General features: G+C 41.5%; 1 protein-coding gene across 2 annotated transcripts in view; it reads left to right on the forward strand.

Annotated features, from left to right (window-relative positions):
• The window catches only part of LOC117433653 (angiopoietin-1-like), a 35506-nt gene extending 19036 nt beyond the window's left edge, over positions 1 to 16470 (forward strand). For both annotated transcript variants that reach the window (XM_034905979.2, XM_059004029.1), the window contains exons 3-9: positions 1 to 87; positions 2036 to 2268; positions 7900 to 8015; positions 8400 to 8501; positions 9458 to 9624; positions 12489 to 12619; positions 14116 to 16470. The exon at positions 1 to 87 is cut by the window's left edge and continues 35 nt beyond it. In XM_034905979.2, the coding sequence (XP_034761870.1) occupies positions 1 to 87; positions 2036 to 2268; positions 7900 to 8015; positions 8400 to 8501; positions 9458 to 9624; positions 12489 to 12619; positions 14116 to 14276 (997 nt within the window). In that variant the 3' untranslated portion in view covers positions 14277 to 16470. The remainder of the gene's footprint in view (positions 88 to 2035; positions 2269 to 7899; positions 8016 to 8399; positions 8502 to 9457; positions 9625 to 12488; positions 12620 to 14115) is intronic.
• The last annotated feature ends 4515 nt before the right edge of the window (positions 16471 to 20985 follow it).

The raw sequence follows: 20985 nt of genomic DNA on the forward strand, positions 1-20985 counted from the left end.
GCTGGAGAACTCGCTGTCTACAAACAAACTGGAGAAACAACTTTTGATGCAGATCAATGATCTTTCTAGACTCCACGACAAAAACAGGTAAGAAGAAACAGCAACATCTGATTGTACTGGAACCTGAGCGCTTCAGCGTGCCACAGTGATGCTAAACTTTGTGTTAAAATGCGGACGCCTGCCCCTTTAAGAAACAAGTTACCACCCCATTCAACACTTCAATACAAAAATCATTCCGTTCTCAATAGCCATTGCAGCTGCACATTCATTCTGTGGTTTTGAAAAATGTTCTAAACCTAATTTAAACAGTTAAACATGTAATCGGATGTAAACCATTTGACTTTGACAGGTCGTTAAAATAATGTAATCATGTCCCAGGTGCGTGATCATGTTATATTTTAATTCTTCTGATGCCTTCTCCTGTAAGTGTCACTGTCAGATCGGAATTGCTCTGTGACAGTTATACCAGATACTGTATGAATCCCTCTTCCCTAGGCTAGATTATATGCAAGCTGCCAGCGATGAAAGGAGGAAACCAGGGCTTAGTAACTGCACATGCCATTCACATTGGATATGTTAATGTCTTCGAGCCAAGAACAGCAAACTAAAGGATTTCACAACGTGTTCTCAGCTAGAAAGTTATACTCAACTTCTATCAAATCAAATTTAACTATTTACTAAATGTAACTCTCCACTGGCAGCTGACTGATGTTACAGTGTATGAATGCACAGCCCCAACGTGCTTCCCAGAGCTTCATGCAGTGAAATGCGCGACGCTGCTTGTGTGTTCTTTGCATGAAGTGCATGCTTTGTCGTGAACGTTTCCAAAGTAGTTTTTTTTTTCCTAGACACAATCTACAGTGCATGTCCTGTAAAAAAAATGAAAGCACCGTCTGATGCCCATTGAATGGAATTCCCTGCTTTAGAAAATAGAAAATGCGTGATTAAACATTCCATGGGGGTGTAGGGGGGGGGGGGGGGGGGGGGAACGCGTGAATGTCTATCGCTGTACACCCCGTCTGGGTATAGCAAGGGTCAAGCCTGGCACCTCGGTCACTGTTATCTGCCCGTACAATACCCCTTAAAACATGATTCATTTACTGATGAAATCACATGCCACGGGAAGAGCCCATTCAGAAAGGTGGAGCAGTCTGAACGCTTATTAAAGTACCCACCCCAAGGTATCATCCGGTACACCGAGGCTAGTGGGAATCGTGGGGCTGTGGAACCAGCCCAGAATGCCTTTTACAAACAGCTGTAATGACGGCTAAATGGTTTGTTAGGAAAATGCCATTTCTCTCATGAAACCTGGTCTGCAACAGACTCTCTTCCACCTTCCACCTGCTGCTTTCCTGCTGTCATCCGGAAACTAAGTGCTGAACCTAGCAAAGGGGATTCAAATCCAACTCACTATGCATGTTTTACAGCAACATATACACACACTCCCCTGACACTGCTTTCAGTATTGCACTGAGAGGTCTGGCAAGCATTCCACTCTGTCAAGATTAAACACATTGATAGAGCATTGCAATCCGTCTTTCCGAAGGCACAGTTTACAGCTGGGCTAAATCTCAATCTGTGTTAGTGCTATGAAGCACATGGGGGTACTAGACACAATGCAATGGGCCACTTCATCACTGGGAATTAAGTGCCATATGGGAGCCCTTTACAGCTTCCTGAATACCAGCAGATAGTCATCACTTAAGAAAGCCTGCAAGAAAAATTAAGAAAAAAAATATATCTGTAGGCTGTTGTGCCAGATTATTGCACCATTTAATTAGGGACATTGAGAAGCAATTATGGTCTGCAGAATAGCTGCTTTGTATTTATATGGTAGACCACTGAATATCTAAAACAGAGCTGCGGGAGCTGCAAAGTCCCTGCGCCACGCATCATGTTACAATAAAGCATCACGTTGAATTTCTTTTAGGTTTTGCTATTATGGAGGTGGTAGGATGACCATTAAAATAGACCCCAGTATCTGTTAACAGTCAGGAAAACAACATTCTAATTTCTTTGTATTTGAAATCTTCAGCGTTTTGGAAAACAAAGTCTTGGAGATGGAGTCAAAACACCGGTCAGAACTGGATGTTATAAAAACAGAGAAGGAGAAGCTGGGGCAGCTCGTGGCTCGCCAGATGAACACCATCGAGGGCTTGGAGAAACAACTTCACTTCGCCAGCAACAACAACAGTGTCCTTCAGAAACAACAACTGCAGCTCATGGACTCGGTGCACGCCCTCGTCAGCCTGGTCTCGCAGGGGAGAGGTAAGGGAACAAGAAGTGACCATGTGAAAGCTTCTCAGCTCGCTCGGGGTCGCGCCCCCTTGGCACTCGCAGTGTGGTAATGAAGCCAGCTACGCCAGCTGGCACTGTCTCCACAGTCACAGCACAACCTGGTTTGAATAGCATTTGGCACCAAAGAGCGGCACTGATTTGGCATTGAGCGAGGGTAAGATTTGTGTCCCTAATATTCAACAAACAAAACTACTTCATTTATAAAGAATGTTTGCAGCTTTAGGTGGGATTTGGAAGTGTTGGAAACGGGCCATCGTGCTGCCTTGTGGTCTCTGACAGATATTAATTAGGGTGCAAAACTGGACTCCTCAAAGGCAATTCGTGTAATTTGACTAGGCTTGGATGCACGTCACAGTTCCTGCAACTGTTCATGTTTGCAAACACACACACAAATTAATGCTTGATGTACGGCTATCCTCATTTTCAAAATGAACCAACGTAGCTTCTGTAAACACGACGGGTGTACAAAATGTTGAAGAGTGACATGTTTCTTTAATTGGTGGGGATGGAAATATTTAATAAGCTTTGATAAGTGAAGATAAATAGGACCATCTGGACAGCCTAATTCAACCATTGAACACAGAGACTTCAATACAAATGTCATGCAGCGGATTATAAACACATTTGCTTATTTATATACTTTACTCTCAAATGTTTGTTTTGGTTGCACTTGTGTTTTTTTTGTCCATTCAAAGTATAAAATGTGTTTCGAACTTGGTCCCTAAGATTTGTGCTGCATTCCTAAACATTTGCTTTGGCATTGCTGGGTGAACAGCTCTAGAAGCAGAGATAAATACAGTGATATGGCATATTCAGAATACAAGCAGAACCTGACAGGGGACATCTAAACAAAGCCTACAGTCCCTTTGATTGCTTATCATCAAAAACCCTTTCCAATAAACATAACCCTTATTATTCCATGGGAGCTTTTATAATTAATGGCAAGGCTGTAGCCAGCTGTGAGGCAGCCAAGGCACGGGCCTCGGTTAGAATCATGCTAATCATTATTTTATTAATGATTTTATTATCTGTTTTAAACTCTCTTACAAGTTGCTTTGCTGCAAAATAAAAAGCATTTTTAGATCCCTCGTTGTGCACATGCATTACTTCTCAAGTCCCACTGATATCTACAGCCTCTGTGCTCTTCACAATCTTAACTGTCATTGCAGACTACAGCAGCACTGCTCAGTTCACACCACCACGGGGGGGGGGGGGGGGGGGAGTGGTGCAGGGGCAAGTGTCTCTGGGATTGTTTATGGCTGACTACGGCCCTTATTGAAACTTCATGAAATATATGAACTGTGCAACAGGATGCAGGGGCTTTGCTACTTAATGCAATCGTTGTCAATGTATTCTTTACTTCTGACCAGCAGCTGACTAAATGCAGCTGGGGCAGAGATATGAACGGTAAGGAAGACTGTAGCAAATGAATGAGCGTCAATGTTACCTGACGCTCTCCTGCAGTTCACTTTGAACCTCAGTATCACCGCCCCACTCCCCAAACTCCCTTTAATAGCATGAGACCTGTTCTGTCACAGCCTGTGTGTAAAGTGACTTAGCAAATTCTACCCAGCTGGATTGCGTAGTGATTAGAGTGGTCAGCCCCAGGAAGCCCATGCTAATTATACATGTCTGAGAGGACAGAATGCTTCAGCCTCCCTGCTGCTCCACTCAGCCAGGGCTGGAGGGGATTGAATGACTTCCAGATCACTAAAACCTGAAGCGCAACTCAGCAATACTGGACACCTTGGCAGGCGGTGTGGCTCTCAGAGAGCCAGGGACTGTAGTGGCATGGAGATTGCCCTGTGCCCTCTCACCTCCTGAGAGAGAACACTTCCTCCAGGTCAGGGCAGGCAGTGTGGGAACGCGTCCTCTGCCATTTCACATGCTGTGCCAGGGCTGCATTCACTCTTCAGTCTTCAGCCCTGCACCGAGCAACAAGCTGGCTTTGTTTCTGAGAACAAAATATACAATGCACAATATATATATAGAACCAAGTATATATGCATTGTGTTTTGTATCAGCCAGTGTGTTTGCTATACTGTCTAGTTATACTTATTTAACTATATCTGCTGTAATGTGTAGTTTATCGTGCTGGACGATGCAAACTGATTTCCACCCCCTCCTCAAGGTCTATGTATTCCAATTCATTAGTGATCATTTATGAATATTTGTGGAGTAATTGTACGTGAATTGTATTGTCTACGTGAATTACCGTACCTTAATCAACACCCACCTGAATGCTGTGTAAATTGGGATCTTGTGTGAAAAGCTCCTCTTGTATTGAGCCTTGAGGGGATTAAAACTACATCACAGCTTCCCAAGAACAGGAAGGTCCTGGCTCAGTTCCAGCATTAGCACTGTCTGGTATCTGCTATCTAGAAAGACTGTAACACAGCCACACAGCAGCTGACAGCCTGCCTCCAATAAGCCTTCACCCCTGACATACTGACACTAACAGAAGCATCTTCACTGCTCAGCCCTGTCACCACACTGCCAGCCACACAGCTACCAGGTGAAGTGCACATACCTGAGCTCCCTGCTGTAATACAGCCACACAGATACCAGGTGGAGTGTACATACCTGAGCTCCCTGCTGCAATACAGCCACACAGATACCAGGTGGAGTGTACATACCTGAGCTCCCTGCTGTAATACAGCCACACAGCACACTTCAGATAGAGAAATAATTCTTCAGGGCTGGATTGTCTCAAATTCAAATTCAAAATGCATGCCAGTTAAGCAAGCTATGCAAACTAGCTTGAATTAGTTTTTAAAAAGGATCCCCATTGAATAAAAACAAGTGTGTTATATATTTAATCAAAGAGCCCGCATCACAGAATGAAAGTGCAGACCGCATTACAAATGCAAAAACATTGTTTCTCTTTGTTGCAGGATGGCCACTACTTTAATAAAAACCACCTGAGCTCAGCTTTGTTTATTTCACTCCAGAGAAATGGCTTCTTGTTTTAAGAGCCCCAGGGTGTACAGATTTGACTCTGAACTGGGTTTTAAACAGCTTGTATTTTTCAGCTCATGTTGTTCTGAAACCTTTCTGCAGCCAGAAAACAATTCTGAGACTGGCTGATTGGAGTCAACAAGGAACTGGGATCAGCTCCAAACCAGATGGGGAAATTGAGGCACAATCTGCAGCCAATGCCTGCTTTGTTTGTTTTTAAGTGAAAGGTTTTTTTTTTTGGAGTTGTGAAGAATTGCTAACAGAGGCTTTCTCCTATTTTAATTGAAACCAGCGAATGCACATGTTCCATAAACCACTGCAATTAAATTAGCTTCCATATTCAATAATCAGAAAAAGTTTTTTTTTTTTTTTTATATCAAAGATGCTTAATCCAGGATGCAATTTGCATTGTTTTTCTATAAAAGAACATCCGACTCTAATTCTAACAGTGATCGGATGGAAAGAAGCCTTTTGAAATCCCTTCTGTTTGCTCTTGCACAATCGTTTGCATTACTGGAAGCTCACTGTGGATCTTGCCAGAATTCCTTTCCTTTACATGATTTAGATGTTGATCTAGGGAAAACTGGAATGCGCCTTGTTTTGGAATCAGCACAATCTGAAGCACAGAGGAAAGATGATCTTGTCTAAATCAGCTCTAAAGGAAAGCAGTCAGGGACAGACCCCACATGTAGACAGAATCTAATTAACAAGGTAATCAGCTGGGGAGAGAACTGAGGCCTGCTTTGAATGAAGTAAAACAGCTGACTGTGCTCTGTGTGTATAGAATAAGCTTTAGATTCAAATGTCCCCACCCCCAGACCCCTCGATAGTCATGCATGTGCCGCAGCGTGACAGAGAAACCCTTCAACTTTGTTAAATATGCTTGTTATCAGGTGTGAGTGGAGTGTTCATCAAAGTGACAGTCCAGACAGTATTTAACAACAAAAGAAGCCACCCCTCTACCAGCGATGGTATCGGGAGGGGATGGGGGGATACGTGTTGGCTCCATAGCGACAGCTCCTGGACGTTCACTCCTCTTCTATAAAACACAAACAACTCGCAACAAAACAACAGATAGTATAGGCTCCAGCCATATGTTCCGTTTTCAGCGCAAGGGGGTTATACTCACGTAGCTGCGTCCCCTTTGTGCAGCTACGATGGCCGACTTCCTGTTTTCACCCACCGTCAAGTTGACATATCTACGGGGAAGTGTAGTACCAACCTTACACAGCGCCCCTTCTGGTTGGGAGGGAGATTTGCAGCTTTGATTCTTTCTCTCTTTATCACAATGCTGATTTAATCAAGTAGTATCTTTGGGGTCAGCCCGTGAAAAGCAATTGATGTGTAACTAAGACTAGCCAAAAACGGGGCTACTTTCCATAAATAGGGCTACTTTAGAGAAAAGGGTCTACTTTCCAGAAAAAGTGCTATTGAATCTCTTCGTTCCGCAGGGACGTTTTTAAACGGGAAATTGCCTGTTTTTTTTTTTATTCTGTGTGGTGCTGTACAGTATGTCTTGTATTACTGGCATTGTTTTACAGATCAGCTTAATCAGTCACAATCATTTTCAAACAAGGAAACAAGGGTTGATAGTTGCTATCCACATTTCCATATTAAGAATAATGTGAGGAATAGCGTGAACCAGCTGTATGCCTGAAATGAAACACTTGCTTTCATGTAATCTGGCAGAGGCTAGTTCTGCAATCTCTGTAACACAGTGTCTTCATAGATGGAATGTGAATCATTTTAAAAGACATTTAAATATTGTTTTTAAAGGTTTGTTTATTATTATTATTATTATTATTATTATTATTATTATTATTATTATTATTATTATTATTATTATTATTATTATTATTCAAATGTTGCCAGCACATTACATCACATAGGAATTTACAAGATAGCTGTTTCAATAGAATTTATTTACAGCAGTATGTTTCAGTTGAAGACTTTCTGCTAGATCTAAAATTCTAGAGGTTGTGGATTTTAATATCAAGTGACTAGAAAGCTGCATGTGTGGCACAGTCCTGTTACACTCTAACAATCACCCGAGGATAAGACATCTGAGGCCAGTTTGTGGTGAAATGCACTTGTGTTTATGATTGCGTGGACCTTGAAGAAAGAACATTCTGTGAAAGAGTTCCTTGAGGTTATGTTTTATTTTCTCATTTATTTTTGCCCGGATTGCATTTCTAGTAATCACTCAAGACACTTTCATATACAAAGTTTACAGCAATAACAAAGCATTCCCCAGGGCTTCAGCTCTGCAGGGAGTGTCCATTTCCTATACCAGGCTGTTCTGCTGTGTGTCAGTATGCCTCACTACCAGCTATTGTATATACATTGCATCCAGAACAGAAAAGCAGGAAAGCAGTGTGACCCTACACAATACAGCTCGGGATCTGTGCTTTGGGCATGGTGATGCTTTCATGGTTGATGCTTCAGCACTGTTTAATCTAAGATTAAACTCTTCAACAGAGCTCAGTATTGCATGCTGTATCCAATCCCATTGGCGATCAGTAGGGACAGTGGACTTCTGCTTTCCCTGCTCATGGAACTCCTAATAAATCCCATTGGTGGTCAGTAGGGACAGTGGACTCCTGCTTTCGCTGCTCATTGAAATTCTCTTTTAACCTCACCCAGTATTTCCGAAGAAGGACGAGAGGACTTTCCGAGACTGTGCAGAGGCCTATAAAGCTGGCCTCAACGTCAGTGGGGTCTATACGGTACGGATCAGCAATGCCACTGAGCCAACCAAGGTGAGTTGAATGAAACCAGTCAAGCAGTCAGAACTATTCAATCTTACACTGTCCCTTCACGCAGAGCCTGGCTGCTTCATTTATAATAAGATAGGAATGGAGATATTTTGGAAAGACGATGTATACAATCTGATTCAACAGCAGGGTATTAAACCTCACCAATCTGAATCGCTGCCCTCTCGTTTTCCTCCTCCTCCTCCTCTCCTCCACCTCATCCCCTCCTCCGCCTGGATTTGTAATGAAGCCGTTGGGCGGGTCAACACTGCACCCCAAACCTGTGTTAACGAATATTTTCATCAACTCCGTTCCTGTCTGAGATCTCTTAAGATTCTTAAAGCTAGCCTCCGAATTAATAAACAGGGCAGAATATGTGTGATCTTGCAGGTTTTCTGTGACATGGACACCAGTGGCGGGGGGTGGACTGTGTTTCAACGCAGAGTCAACGGCAGTGTGGATTTTCAGCGCACCTGGAGAGAATATAAAGGGGTAAATACCAGCTTTATACCAGTGAGTTATCTGTGTGAAATGTGAGCACCTGTGTGTCAGAAGCCTCCAGTACCACAAGCCCACCAGAGTATGTTCTTAATAACCAGCGGTAAAAGCCATCGGCAATTATTTTATTTGATAATATTCTGTTTTCCAAATTGAGATCCAGCTTAATAGCAGTTAGGAAATTACAGTTCAGCTTTAAGTCAAATTTAAGTTGACAAAGGTCACTTTAATACTCTGTATCGCAATGATGTTTTACCAATGAAGTCCCTCAATGATACACAATGCAGGTTATTATCATAAACAATAAGTTTATTTTTTAATAAGAAGTCCCAGGACACTTTACCCGTCCACGATACCGGGCCATGGGGGCATCAATATAACCAGATACACCCACAGCACTGTGGATCCCATGGATTTGAGTGTGCAGTGAATAACCAGATACACTCACAGCACTGTGGATCCCATGGATTTGAGTGTGCAGTGAATAACCAGATACACTCACAGCACTGTGGATCCCATGGATTTGGGTGTGCAATGAAAACGAGGCTGCCTCATACTTAATTTTTTTTTTTTTTTTAATTATTAATCCTCAAGAAAGCATGCGATGGTATGAGGCGTACTGCATGTCAGAGCACTTTGCTGTGAGTATTTACAGAAGAAGATGTAAGAAAGTATATAAATACGTACTTGATAGGGTTCATGAGGCTCCTGGGAAAATGAAAACGATCTGGTTATTCTAAGAGCAGCTGCTGTGAACGTAGGAAATGCTTGAAATATTGCTGCTGTGCGAATCTGTGAAGCCAGAAATGCATTCTGTGTGAATATGCAGCCTCTGCTTTGCATCGCCTCCCACATGTCTGTAAAGCAAGCGTCAGTCCATCGTTAACCTGTCAATCTGGGGCTGACATCACTGTCAATGTTAGGCAATCATCTTCCTTTATTTCTTGCAGGGTTTTGGCGATCCCTCCGGTGAATACTGGCTGGGAAATGAGGCTGTCTATCTGCTCACCAGCCAAGCCTCGTATTCATTGAGGATCGAGCTGAAGGACTGGGAGGGAAACCATCCCTACTCGCAGTACGAGAGGTTTCAGCTTGGGAGTGAGAAGCAGCACTACAGGTACTGAACTACCTGGCAAGGTCGCCCACGGGGAAACCAGCTTCAAATATACAGTGTGGCTTCTACAAAGGTGTGAATGTGACCTTGTTCTGCTGAAATGTGAGATGCGACGCCTGGCAAATGCTTTCATGAGCCTCTTTGACATGCTCTGCGTGTACTTGTCATATGCTGTACAGTCACAATGTGATCTCCACTAGATCTTCAAACCAGGACCAGGCCTTTAATAAATCCTATTCAAATCAGCATGCTGGCATTCACACCAGCCCAAAGTCCTTTCCTCTTGGCTCTGAAGTACCCTATTGTTCTTCATGTTATCTATATGAGAAACAGCTGTTTCAGAGTTAACTGCGGGGTGAGTTCAATAGAAAGGGACAGACAGATATATTAGCATTATTACTCATATGATAAATACTTCACAGTGAGGTTCACTGTAGTTTCACATCATGCTTGATAATTGCTCAGTTACAAGTCCGCTCTCCCTGAACGCATTTATCAGGCAGATGTAGAAACAGCAAGAGACTGGAAGTTGCCAATGTGGTAAAATGAAATAAATACAGAGAAAATTTCGGAGAGATTTTTTATGGGTTCCTCACATTTTTTTTTTCATTTATTTGTTTATTTCTTCCTAGGACCCCAAAGGAAGTTATTTAGAGATTATTTGTGGGTAACATTTTAATGTATTTTTTATTGTTTTATTTTACAATTTGCAGGTTTTCCACAATTGCTTTAATACTATATGTAAGTGTCCAGCAGATATGACACAAACATTGCAGATATTCTACATATTAAATTGGGTTATATGTAAATGCATAAGACGCATTAGCTGGTTTTGGTTAAAATTCCTGTCAATCCTTTGGCTACACAGTGGAAGCCACTGACTCAGTGAAATGACCAGGCATTTCTACAGACATTAAAACACTTTGTAATAGAGTGAGCTATTTATTACAAATCCAAGTCAGCTTTTCACCTTGTGGAACATGTCATTGGAATATTAAAATGACTGTTGCATGTCATAAATGAGGGGAATTGCAAACCATTTATTTGGATTCAATTACCGTCTTGAAAGAGATTTTTCAACCCTTGAGCTTTAGTCCATTTCCCCTCAGAATGTGCCTCTTAGGAAATGAGCAAGCTTTGTATACATATCTTCCAATAAATAAAGAAAGCAAAGCAGTTTATTTTTATACATGGGCAGTCAATGTGGGCAGTCCTGGCCTGCTGAAAAGAGCAAAGCAAATGTTATTCCTTCCGGATCGGGACCGCAAGGCCTTCAGGCAGAGCCGCACTCACACGAAGGCTTTCGAGTTCCTCGCTGCAGGAAACACGGCAGCGCTTTCACTCCAGAAACACAGCCTGTGTAATTGGAAACATCGGCGTTCTCTTCACTGCAAATGAGAAGAAACAATTACACAACTGCAGCCGCTATGTGCTCGCAACTTTTTCCACATCATCCTTTTGGCAGCCATGCACGGCAGACTTCGTGAGGGACTTCAGTTCCAAACATGTCTGAGAGATCAGATTCGCTCTTTTCTGCATGCATACCATGTGTGCACAAATGTGTTTGCACCTCAGGGGATGAATAAAGGAACCCTTAAACACTTTATTTGACAGTAAAAACACAGCTGATGACTTCCAAATGAAAAAGCAAAAGAAATGCCGCAGCTCAAACCCTTCCCTTCTGCACTTCCATTTCAGAGCCTTGTTTAGAAACGGACCATCTTGTCCATTTTTCCTGCAGTGTAAGTCATCAGCCCCTCACAGAAGAAGCCCTTTTAATCTGCTAAAAGCTGGCTGGGACAATCGCCACTCAAATTGCCAGACGTTTCCAAAGGAATACTTGTTATTTCAAAGAAATGCTGCTTTTCATGACAAAACCCTGCCATTAAACAAACACTGCAGCCACTGTGTGAATGATTTCCTTCTGCTTTCCCTGAAGCACACTGAGGATGGCATGTGGCACTTCACAGTCCCCTGGGCCTCAAAGTCCATATAACTTGTCAAGGAGACATTATGGTGCTTATGTAACATAGCACTCCCTCCAGAATGCATTCAATTAGATATATATATATAAATTCAGTGAAGTCAGCAATAAAAGTAATGTATTCTTGTGGGGCTCCTGTGCTGTAAGCTGTATAAATCGTGCATGCATGCCGGTGTGTATCTATTGCTTTGTTTTGAATCGGTGGATGGTATTACTCTGAAGGTAGTTCAGTCTATTTAATTGATAACCACAGAAGGAGATAGCAGTCTGACAACATGCTTTACCATTGGGTGCTGTCTTTACAATTGCATAACCATATAGAGGAAAACAAACACAATAGAAAAAAAACAGCTAACAAAGTGATGATAAAAGTATGTATAGCACCACACTATGTATTGTTAAACAGCCATCCAGACTATATATACAGCTGTGGCCAAAAGTTTTGCATCACCTAGAATTTTTGTGAGACATAATTAAATATACTGTATATATATATATATATATATATATATATATATATATATATATATATATATATATATATATATATAGAACATAATTTAGATCATTTATTTAACATCATTTAACGAAATTATCAAATTATATCGCAAAAGTGTACTGGAAGCCATAATAGTAGTACAGTAGCATTTCACATTAGATTTTGAAATGTCACATATTTCAAATGTTATTTTTTTGTTTTTGTTGTTCGGCATATGGAAAACTTCAAAGCGGTGTGTAATTCAATATGTTAACAAGATAACATTAATCAGCAGCTTTCATTCCATTTCATGAGTTAATTCTCCTGGGGGCTGCAGCGCTCCTGTCCGTCTCTGATCTGGCTGCACTGTAACAGAACCTGCGATGGCTGCTTTGTGTGTTTCAGGCTGTTTCTGAAGGGGTACAGTGGCACTCCCGGCCAGCAGAGCAGCCTCGTCATCCAGGGCACCAGCTTCAGCACCAGGGACTCCGACAACGACAACTGCCTCTGCAAGTGTGCGCTCATGTTAACAGGGGGTAAGGTGCTTATTCTACTGCTGTAGATCACAAGAGACACAAATAAGTTTATATGGGGAACTGCAGTGCTATGTAACAATTTAAAAGTGGGTAGGGATGATAGTAAAACTGACTCCTCATTAAACTGATAGTCTGCCAGTATCTGAGTGCATCCTGGTGGCAAACAATGACAGTGCAGAGGAAGACCTAAGAGAGCACTTAATATTTGAATATCTGTAGTCTGAAACAATCTTGTGAATGAATGAAAATCTGCATGTTGGGTGATGAGAACCAGTTCATATTCCTTGAGGAAACACGTTATAACAAACCTGCACTGTTTTCTGTTTGGTGTGTATTTTTTTTTATTGGAATAATTGCACATTAAATACATTTTAATGTACAATTAATTGCAAATGAAATACATTCCCCTGGTGGTTCAGGGAATCATTTTAAATCCTGACTCCCCCGTCCGTCTCCACGTCCGTCTTCGCCCCCTCTTACAGTACATTGAAATTCCAGAGTAAACCAGAGGTTAGATTGAGGCTGAAGGCTATTTGGCAGGCAAACTGCATGTTACTCACAGTACTTTCTGGAAATATAAATCCTCAAGGATTCTTGAGAAGGTAATCAGTGTGTCTGGATTATTTAAAACAAATCAAATTTTAAAGTCATGCATATCTTCTCTTTAATTGCACAACTAATGCAACTGACCTTGTGTCATCAGATGAATAGACTTTTATACAAATCCAGATATGATTGCTTCTGACTTCCCCTGGAGGACTGACTTGTCTGAATTTGAATTGAACTTGTCCTGCACAGCTGTCAGTCTATGAAGCTGCTTGCACTGTTTCCAGAATAACTGCTCATCAAAAAAAAAAAAGAAAAAATCCAACCTCATCCAAACTAAACATCGATTGAGTAGAATAAAATATATAATTGCAGTGTAGTTCATTGGTGATCAAATTCAACGAGTAGGGGTTTCCTTTTCCTGGTCCGTGACCTCCATTCTGTCCTGTCATAATACAGACTGGAGAAGTGACTCCTGACACTTTCCTTCCTTGATTAACCGACACAGTGAGCACTAAATGTTAGATCATTGATCTAGACGATGATTAAGCACAGCTTGTCTGCGGTGGAGGGTGTGAGTGGAGTTATTGTCAGCTCTTCAAAATCACTGTCACAGATTTTTGTCAGTCTCTTTCGTACTGACAAAACCACTTTTCACCAAAACATTTTACAAACACATTTCTTTTTAGTTTTTCAGTTGACAGAGAGTGTCTCATATTTCCAAATCTCAGGGTGTTTAGATATTGAGTTGCAGTAACTTAAAAACACCAAAAACAAACAAAGCCTGGTCTTCAAATTTCAAGAATGAAATGCTTGCTGTTGACATGTTTTAACGGAGTAAGCTGGCTTTGAAAACTCTGCTTTGAAACGCTGGTAAATGACGTTGAGAGGAGTTAATATTTGAGGCAGGCGGATGCATAGTTACTCTCCTCTCCTTCTTCGCTTCCCAGGTTGGTGGTTCGATGCCTGCGGGCTCTCAAACCTGAATGGCATGTACTACCCTGCCGGGCACAACATCAGGAAACTAAACGGCATCAAGTGGCACCACTTCAGAGGCCCGAGCTACTCCCTGCGAGCAACCACCATGATGATCCGGCCCTCGGATTTCTGATTGCAGTCGTGAAGCTGGGACACATTGCAGCTGCTGTGCTGAGCTCCATGTGCAGAGACTGGCATTGATTTCTGATTGCAGTCGTGAAGCTGGCACACATTGCAGCTGCTGTGCTGAGCTCCATGTGCAGAGACTGGCATTGATTTCTGATTGCAGTTGTGAACCTGGCACACATTGCAGCTGCTGTGCTCAACTCCATGTGCAGAGACTGGCATTGATCAGTGTGCAGCACCTCCAGCAGCAGGAGCTGCAAGAACGACTGCCTTGTCCAGGAACAGGAACCAGTCAGCCTGTTCCCTTCAAAAAATACATGAATATCTCCCGCCACGGCCCATTAAGCCAGACCAAGCAGAGATCTGATTCATCGCTGAAGTCATCAGTGAACAATATGCCTTCAGGACCTGGGGCTCGGGCGAAGGGTTTTTTGATTAAAGCGTCATTTGTTTTTTTGTGTGTGTGTGATGGAACAGAAAGCAGACCTGTTATACATTGCTCAAGGTTTGTCAGGGTAGCACCTCGTAAACCTTAATCAAGCAGTAAAACGTGTTTCAGCTGTCGACAGACTTGTGTTCTTCTGATCGCTGTGTGAATAATCCCAGACATGGCCACAGACTGTTTGCTTTTACTTGTGCTACTGACGATATATATATATATATATATATATATATATATATATATATATATATATATATATATATATATTGTAATAGATATGCATACAAGTTTTTATCATTGATATATTTTAGTTTATTTGCGACAGGGTTGACAATGCAAGTAGATATTCAGTGAGCACGCTGTTTTTTCCCTTCTTTTATTAATGTTCAGGATGTAAGCATGCTTTTTGGATTGCTGATCACTTAAAGGCATTAGCAGTGGCGGAGGTGCACAAGTCGCTCAAGTATGCAGGGTTATTCACTCCACATTATTGCTGTACAGCACACAAATCCACACACTCAGTTAAGAATTCAGTATTTCTTTTTACTGATCTGTATTATTATTATTATTATTATTATTATTATTATTATTATTATTATTATTAAGATTTACTTGTTTAAGATTTACTTCCAAGATTACATTGCATGATAAATGCTCATCTAATATGTAGTTAAACTGCATCGTTGTGTTCATAGTTTCTTTTTATAAATGTCTCATTAGGTACAGTGTTTATTGTAATGTACACAATCTTTGACATTAGTAACAGTAATGTTTTTTTTTTTTCTCACTTAAAAATATAATAATTCCAAATGTTGCCTGTGCATGAATGTCAGCATCACTGCTGTACAGTGCTGTAGTGACACATGCCATTTTCAAATGATTATTGAACTGGTGCTGCTGTGATAGTCTGAAGTGCTGGACTTGAATTCCCGATGGACGTCTTTGTGCTAGTTTTGTGATTTGGGTTTGGGGTGTTTCATTGAGGCAGGTTTGTACAGATTGCACTTTAGAACTGGAGCGAAGAGCCAGACTTCTTTGTGTTGTGAAATCTAATGAAGATTGAATGGAACTAAATGGAAACGACATTTTGAAATGAATGTTACATGCAATAGAAAGTTCACGTGCAGTATAATTACAGCTTTCCATTCACTATGTTTCAGTTGTTGATTTTTTTTGTGGGTGATACCAGTTAAAGTCACTGTTTAAAATATATATCTTTTTTTCTTTCATTTCTTTGATACAATGTTGGTTCTGGTTAACCTTCACTCATGGGCTGCTCTGGGGTCCCGCTGTGAGGGTTCTTGTTTTAAACACTAATGTGTTGGTTCATCAACGCTGAAGCTTGGATCTGTGTGTTCTAAGAACTACCTGGAATACCGCCAGCCAAATCGCATTCTTCAAGTTAAACAGCATGACTTCTGAGCAAAGCAACGACTCTCTCCACATGCGTGTCTTTAATAATATAAACCCAAATGTAATGTTTTACTGTAAAACTATAAGGAACCTTTTTTCAACGTTATAATGTTGCTCCTTATTAATTACAATGTATTTTTTTAAAAGAAAAAAGTATTATAAATAAATAAACATGGTGTGGGTTTTTATGGCGGTTTTTATTTTTTTATTTTTGGTTCTTGTACGGCTGCTACACATTTGAGGGAAAGAAAGAAAGAAAGAAAGAAAGAAAGAAAGAAAGAAAGAAAGAAAGTATACCGTCCCCTGGGTCCACGTCCGGAGAGGTTTCTAATAAATTCTGAGAAGCAACATTAATTACACGTTTTTACTGTTTGCCCTTTTTTTTATAGAATTTTCTTGTTCTCTGTGTTTTGTGGGATTCAGTCCAGCTCATTGTGGTCCAAACAAAAGCCAGAACAGCATGGAAATAAATCAGCAGAAATGAGCAGGGTGCTCACCCCTGTTATCATGAAGGATCCCGAGTGTGCAAAGACAGTTTCTTTCAACACATTGAAGTAAGTGTTGATATGTGTCTAATAGCAAAGTATCTGTGTTATTTATGGATCGTACTCTGTACTGTTTAATGAGATCCAAACAAATGAACTGTTCACAACAATGACGAAACAGCCACGCTGTTCTTCACAATGTAGAGAGTCCACTTACTTTCCATGCAATACCAACTGAATATTACACAACAGCACCATTTTAAACCACAGGCATTATGTTTTTATATATGGTTGGAATGGGATGCCTGCTTGCAATCCATGGTTCACATTACTACCCCACCCCACAAGCAAACACTCAGAGATAAAGAGACACAGAGACAGTACCACAGTAAGTTAATGCCACAACAATAAAACAAATCTATCGTGTCTGCTTTGTCTTGGTCACTATCATACTATTATTTGCTGCAAACTGGGTTCTGAGAAGCCATGAAAAGTTCTAGAAGTACTCAAGCATTCTAAGAATGTTCAGGGGACTCTCTCGGGCTTCTCTCCCTTCTCTCCCTTGCCTGACAGCACTGCCCTGTCCCTTGGTAACAGGAAGCAGCCCCACACTCCCACCTTCTCATTGACTGACAGGGTGGGCAGGAGGCTCCTTGTTCACTCCAGAAAGTCATTTCCTCTAAAGCAGTCCATGCACGATCTCAATGGTGTCTAGAAATCTAGAAACTACATGGCATCATTCCATGAGTTTCAAAGGTGTGGCTCACGCCTGTCAACATTTTCAAATTACGGCTATTTTGACCGAATCAGAATCAATTAAGTTGCAAAAAATGTCACACAGAATTCCGTTTCGGAGGCCAAGAAAAACAGGGACCAATAAAGAGCTCTCCCAGTTGTCATGACTGACGCGCTCCCCTCGTAAGATGCTTTGTGACAGGCAGTAACATATCATGGTTCCTTATGCTGGGACAGGGCTGGCTTCATTTAAACACATGGGTGTAATACTATAATGACCGTATCATACCCTTGAGAAAATCCACCCACAGCCATGTTTGTAGGAATGGCTATTATGACCAAACTCAGTACAGTATTTTCAAAATGTGGCTGCAGAGGCCTGTTTTGAAAGGTAATTGAGGCCAGAAACGTGTTAGTGGTGAACTCACTTTGCACTCTACAGGGAGGAGCTGTGCCTGATACCGCCATCTAGGGATAGCCAAGGAAAGTACATTCTGCACCTTTGTGGATGTGTCCATTGTGTTCTACCATGGGGGGGGGGTTAATCATGAAAATATACACAGCTGCAGGCATTACGGAGTTACAGAACTGGCCTCCATTAGGTTCTATTACTCTTCATATCGGTGCTCAATTATCCGTCATTAACAGATAACATCATGTTTGCCAAGCAAAAAAAATTAAAATAAGAAGCTTTACGATACAGATCTGGACTTCGGAGCCAATTTGGCCGAACATTTACAGACCAAGAAGCAGATTGCGGTTCCAAGTACCCCAAGGTACAAAGTTAGGGTGACTTTCACTTTTGTAATAATTCTCATTATCTTTTGTTGATTTTCGAATGCCTGTTTCTGAGCGAAAGATACGTATGTGCGTCAAATGGTTTGTATCCGCTTGTGTAGGCTTTATGAGGAAGTGGTTCAGGTAATGAGGTCATGGTTCAGTTGATGAGGTAATGGTTCAGGTGATGAGGTGATGGTTCAGGTGATGAGGTCATGGTTCAGGTGATGAGGTGATGGTTCAGGTGATGAGGAAATGGTTCAGGTGATGAGGTAATGGTTCAGGTGATGAGGTAATGGTTCAGGTGATGAGGTGATGGTTCAGGTGATGAGGTCATGGTTCAGGTGATGATGTAATGGTTCTGGTGATGAGGTAATGGTTCAGGTGATGAGGAAATGGTTCAGGTGATGAGGTAATGGTTCAGGTGATGAGGTAATGGTTCAGGTGATGAGGTAATGGTTCAGGTGATGAGGTCATTGTTTAGTTGCTGATTATAGAATTTCACAGGTTTAGTAATTGCACAGGTTTGCTGAATACTAATGACAAGACCTGCTCTCAGCGAATACCTGGTATCATTCAAAACCGTCTGTCAAATCAAATAGCTATTAAGGATGGTTAGCGGCACACTGACTGCATTAAGAACAATTAATGTCATTTCAAAAGCTGCCAAGCACTGTTCCATACATGTGGGATTTACATGTGGGTAAATCTTATCCAGTGCACAGATGGAGGCGCGATACTGTGCCTGACACTCCTCCGCACCAGATCTTAACCACTGTGCACAAGAGCCAGGCTCCATTACCTTTTGCCTGCAATACTTCATTTACACCACAGGGGTCAGTCTTGTACGGACTCCTCTTCCCCTGTGCCACATTTAGAACTTAAACAATTGCAGAGTACAGTGTGCTGAGCTGCCAGGGTGTGTGTGTCTTTCTCTGCATCCCCTCACACCAGTGCTGCTGTGTCCCACTGGCACTGCCGGTCAGGTTGATCTGAAGCAGCAGCAGCAGCAGCCTCTGCAGGGTGTCCTGGCACACTTGAGATGCATTGAGATATTGTAAAGACTGTATAGAAGTGTTGATTCCTTCTGGCACACAATCACTTCAGAAGGCACCAGAATACAGACGTTATCTATAGAGTGAAGACCCACAGGCTTTTTACTTCCATCTTACACTGAGTGTCTCTAATTACTGTCTATTTACATAGTGTCTATTTAGTACATACATGTGGACTTACACAGAATTACAATGTCAGTATGCATAGTTACAATGCACTGAATGTGGACATCTTTTTGCATGATATATGTAAGTACTATATGTAACTGTATCAGAAAAGGGTTAGGGTTAGGGTTAGGGTTTAGGGTTTAGGGTTAGGGTTAGGGTTAGGGTTAGGGTTAGATTGTAACTCTGCATAATAACCTTATGTGTAAGTGCACATGTATTTATGAAGTACTGGCTATGTAAATACACAGCTGTTAGTGACACTCAGTGTAAGATGTTACTGGATTCTTAGTCATGGTAAAAGGTGGAACCTGAGCTAATGTATGACAGTGGGTTTTAAAACACTGGTTATTATCACACATCTAATCTGTGGCAGAGAATAACTGCCCTCTTGTGGTGTCTTTAAATACTGCATCAGTGATTGTTTTAGTTCAGAATAGAGAGGGGTCTATTCGAATTCCAGACCAGCGTGTTCATTGCAGAGCTGCATTGAGCTGGTTCTGTCCCAGATTCATTCAGGGGAAAGATCAGCAGAAGACAGTGCAGAGAATGGTACATCAAACTCATGTGGGACATCAACCACACTATGAATTAAATATGTTTTTTTTCTCTTTCTGTGTCATTGATATTAATATTAGGACTCCCCTATAAAAAGTACTCATAAATATTAAATTAAAAACAGTCATTCATCGCACATCTTTTTAGTTATAAATGCTTCAGAAAATCTATTTTTTGATGCCATCTTTCTCTGGACTGACGCGTTTCTTCTGGCACCTCGCTCATCCTCCAGAGGCTGTGATGAGAAAAGTAGGTTACTGCTTCCTTCTTGGATATCTGTGTGTCTTCTCAAACCCCTCGAGGATACTCTGAGCAGGTCCTGATGCAGACACTACCGTCTTCCTGATTCAAAGTCTTGTTCGGCGACAAATACGAGTTGCAACATTTTTCAAAGGAGCACAAATTGAGTCTGTGATTTGAAAAAGGACAAAAGGAGCAGTGAAAAAAAAAAGCCAATTAATAATACATTACAGAAATATCTGAATCTTGATTTGTATTGTATTGCTAAAAATGCATGAACAGGGAAAAGAAAGCCATATAGATACATTTGTACATACTGTACGGTCAAGGACAGAATAGTCCAACACACCCTCCTCAGTCCCAGTCCAGGAATGGATGTTAGGACTTTTGAAATAAACCATACAGTAGTACTGAGATTTTATTTTCAAGATCGTTGCTGAAAATCAGGATGGCACCTACAAAATTTATAAAAACCAAAAAACAGTTTTGCAACAAATCCAAACGCCTATTAGATTGGGATGCAGGGAGGGACGACAGTGCAGGCACTGAGGCCCATCGTAGGGTCCTTGAATTAATTATCAGAGAAGAAGAAGAAGAAGAAGACAGAGACGGAGACGGAGAAGGAGACGGAGACAGGGCAGGAGCGAGCAGATCTCTGATCCAGCCCAGCTGAATAGATGCTCGTCCATCGAAGCAGTATTGCCTCACAGAGCTGGCAGGCAGTGACACAATGCAGAAAGCATGGGGGGATGTGGGCAGGATTACCCTGTATGGCAGCGTCAAGCTGAATATCTCTTCACTAATCCTCATTACACCTGTCTTCTTCACAAGTCTCAGGCAAGGACA

This window comes from Acipenser ruthenus, chromosome 29 (assembly GCF_902713425.1).
Source record: "Acipenser ruthenus chromosome 29, fAciRut3.2 maternal haplotype, whole genome shotgun sequence".
NCBI classification, from domain to species: domain Eukaryota; kingdom Metazoa; phylum Chordata; class Actinopteri; order Acipenseriformes; family Acipenseridae; genus Acipenser; species Acipenser ruthenus.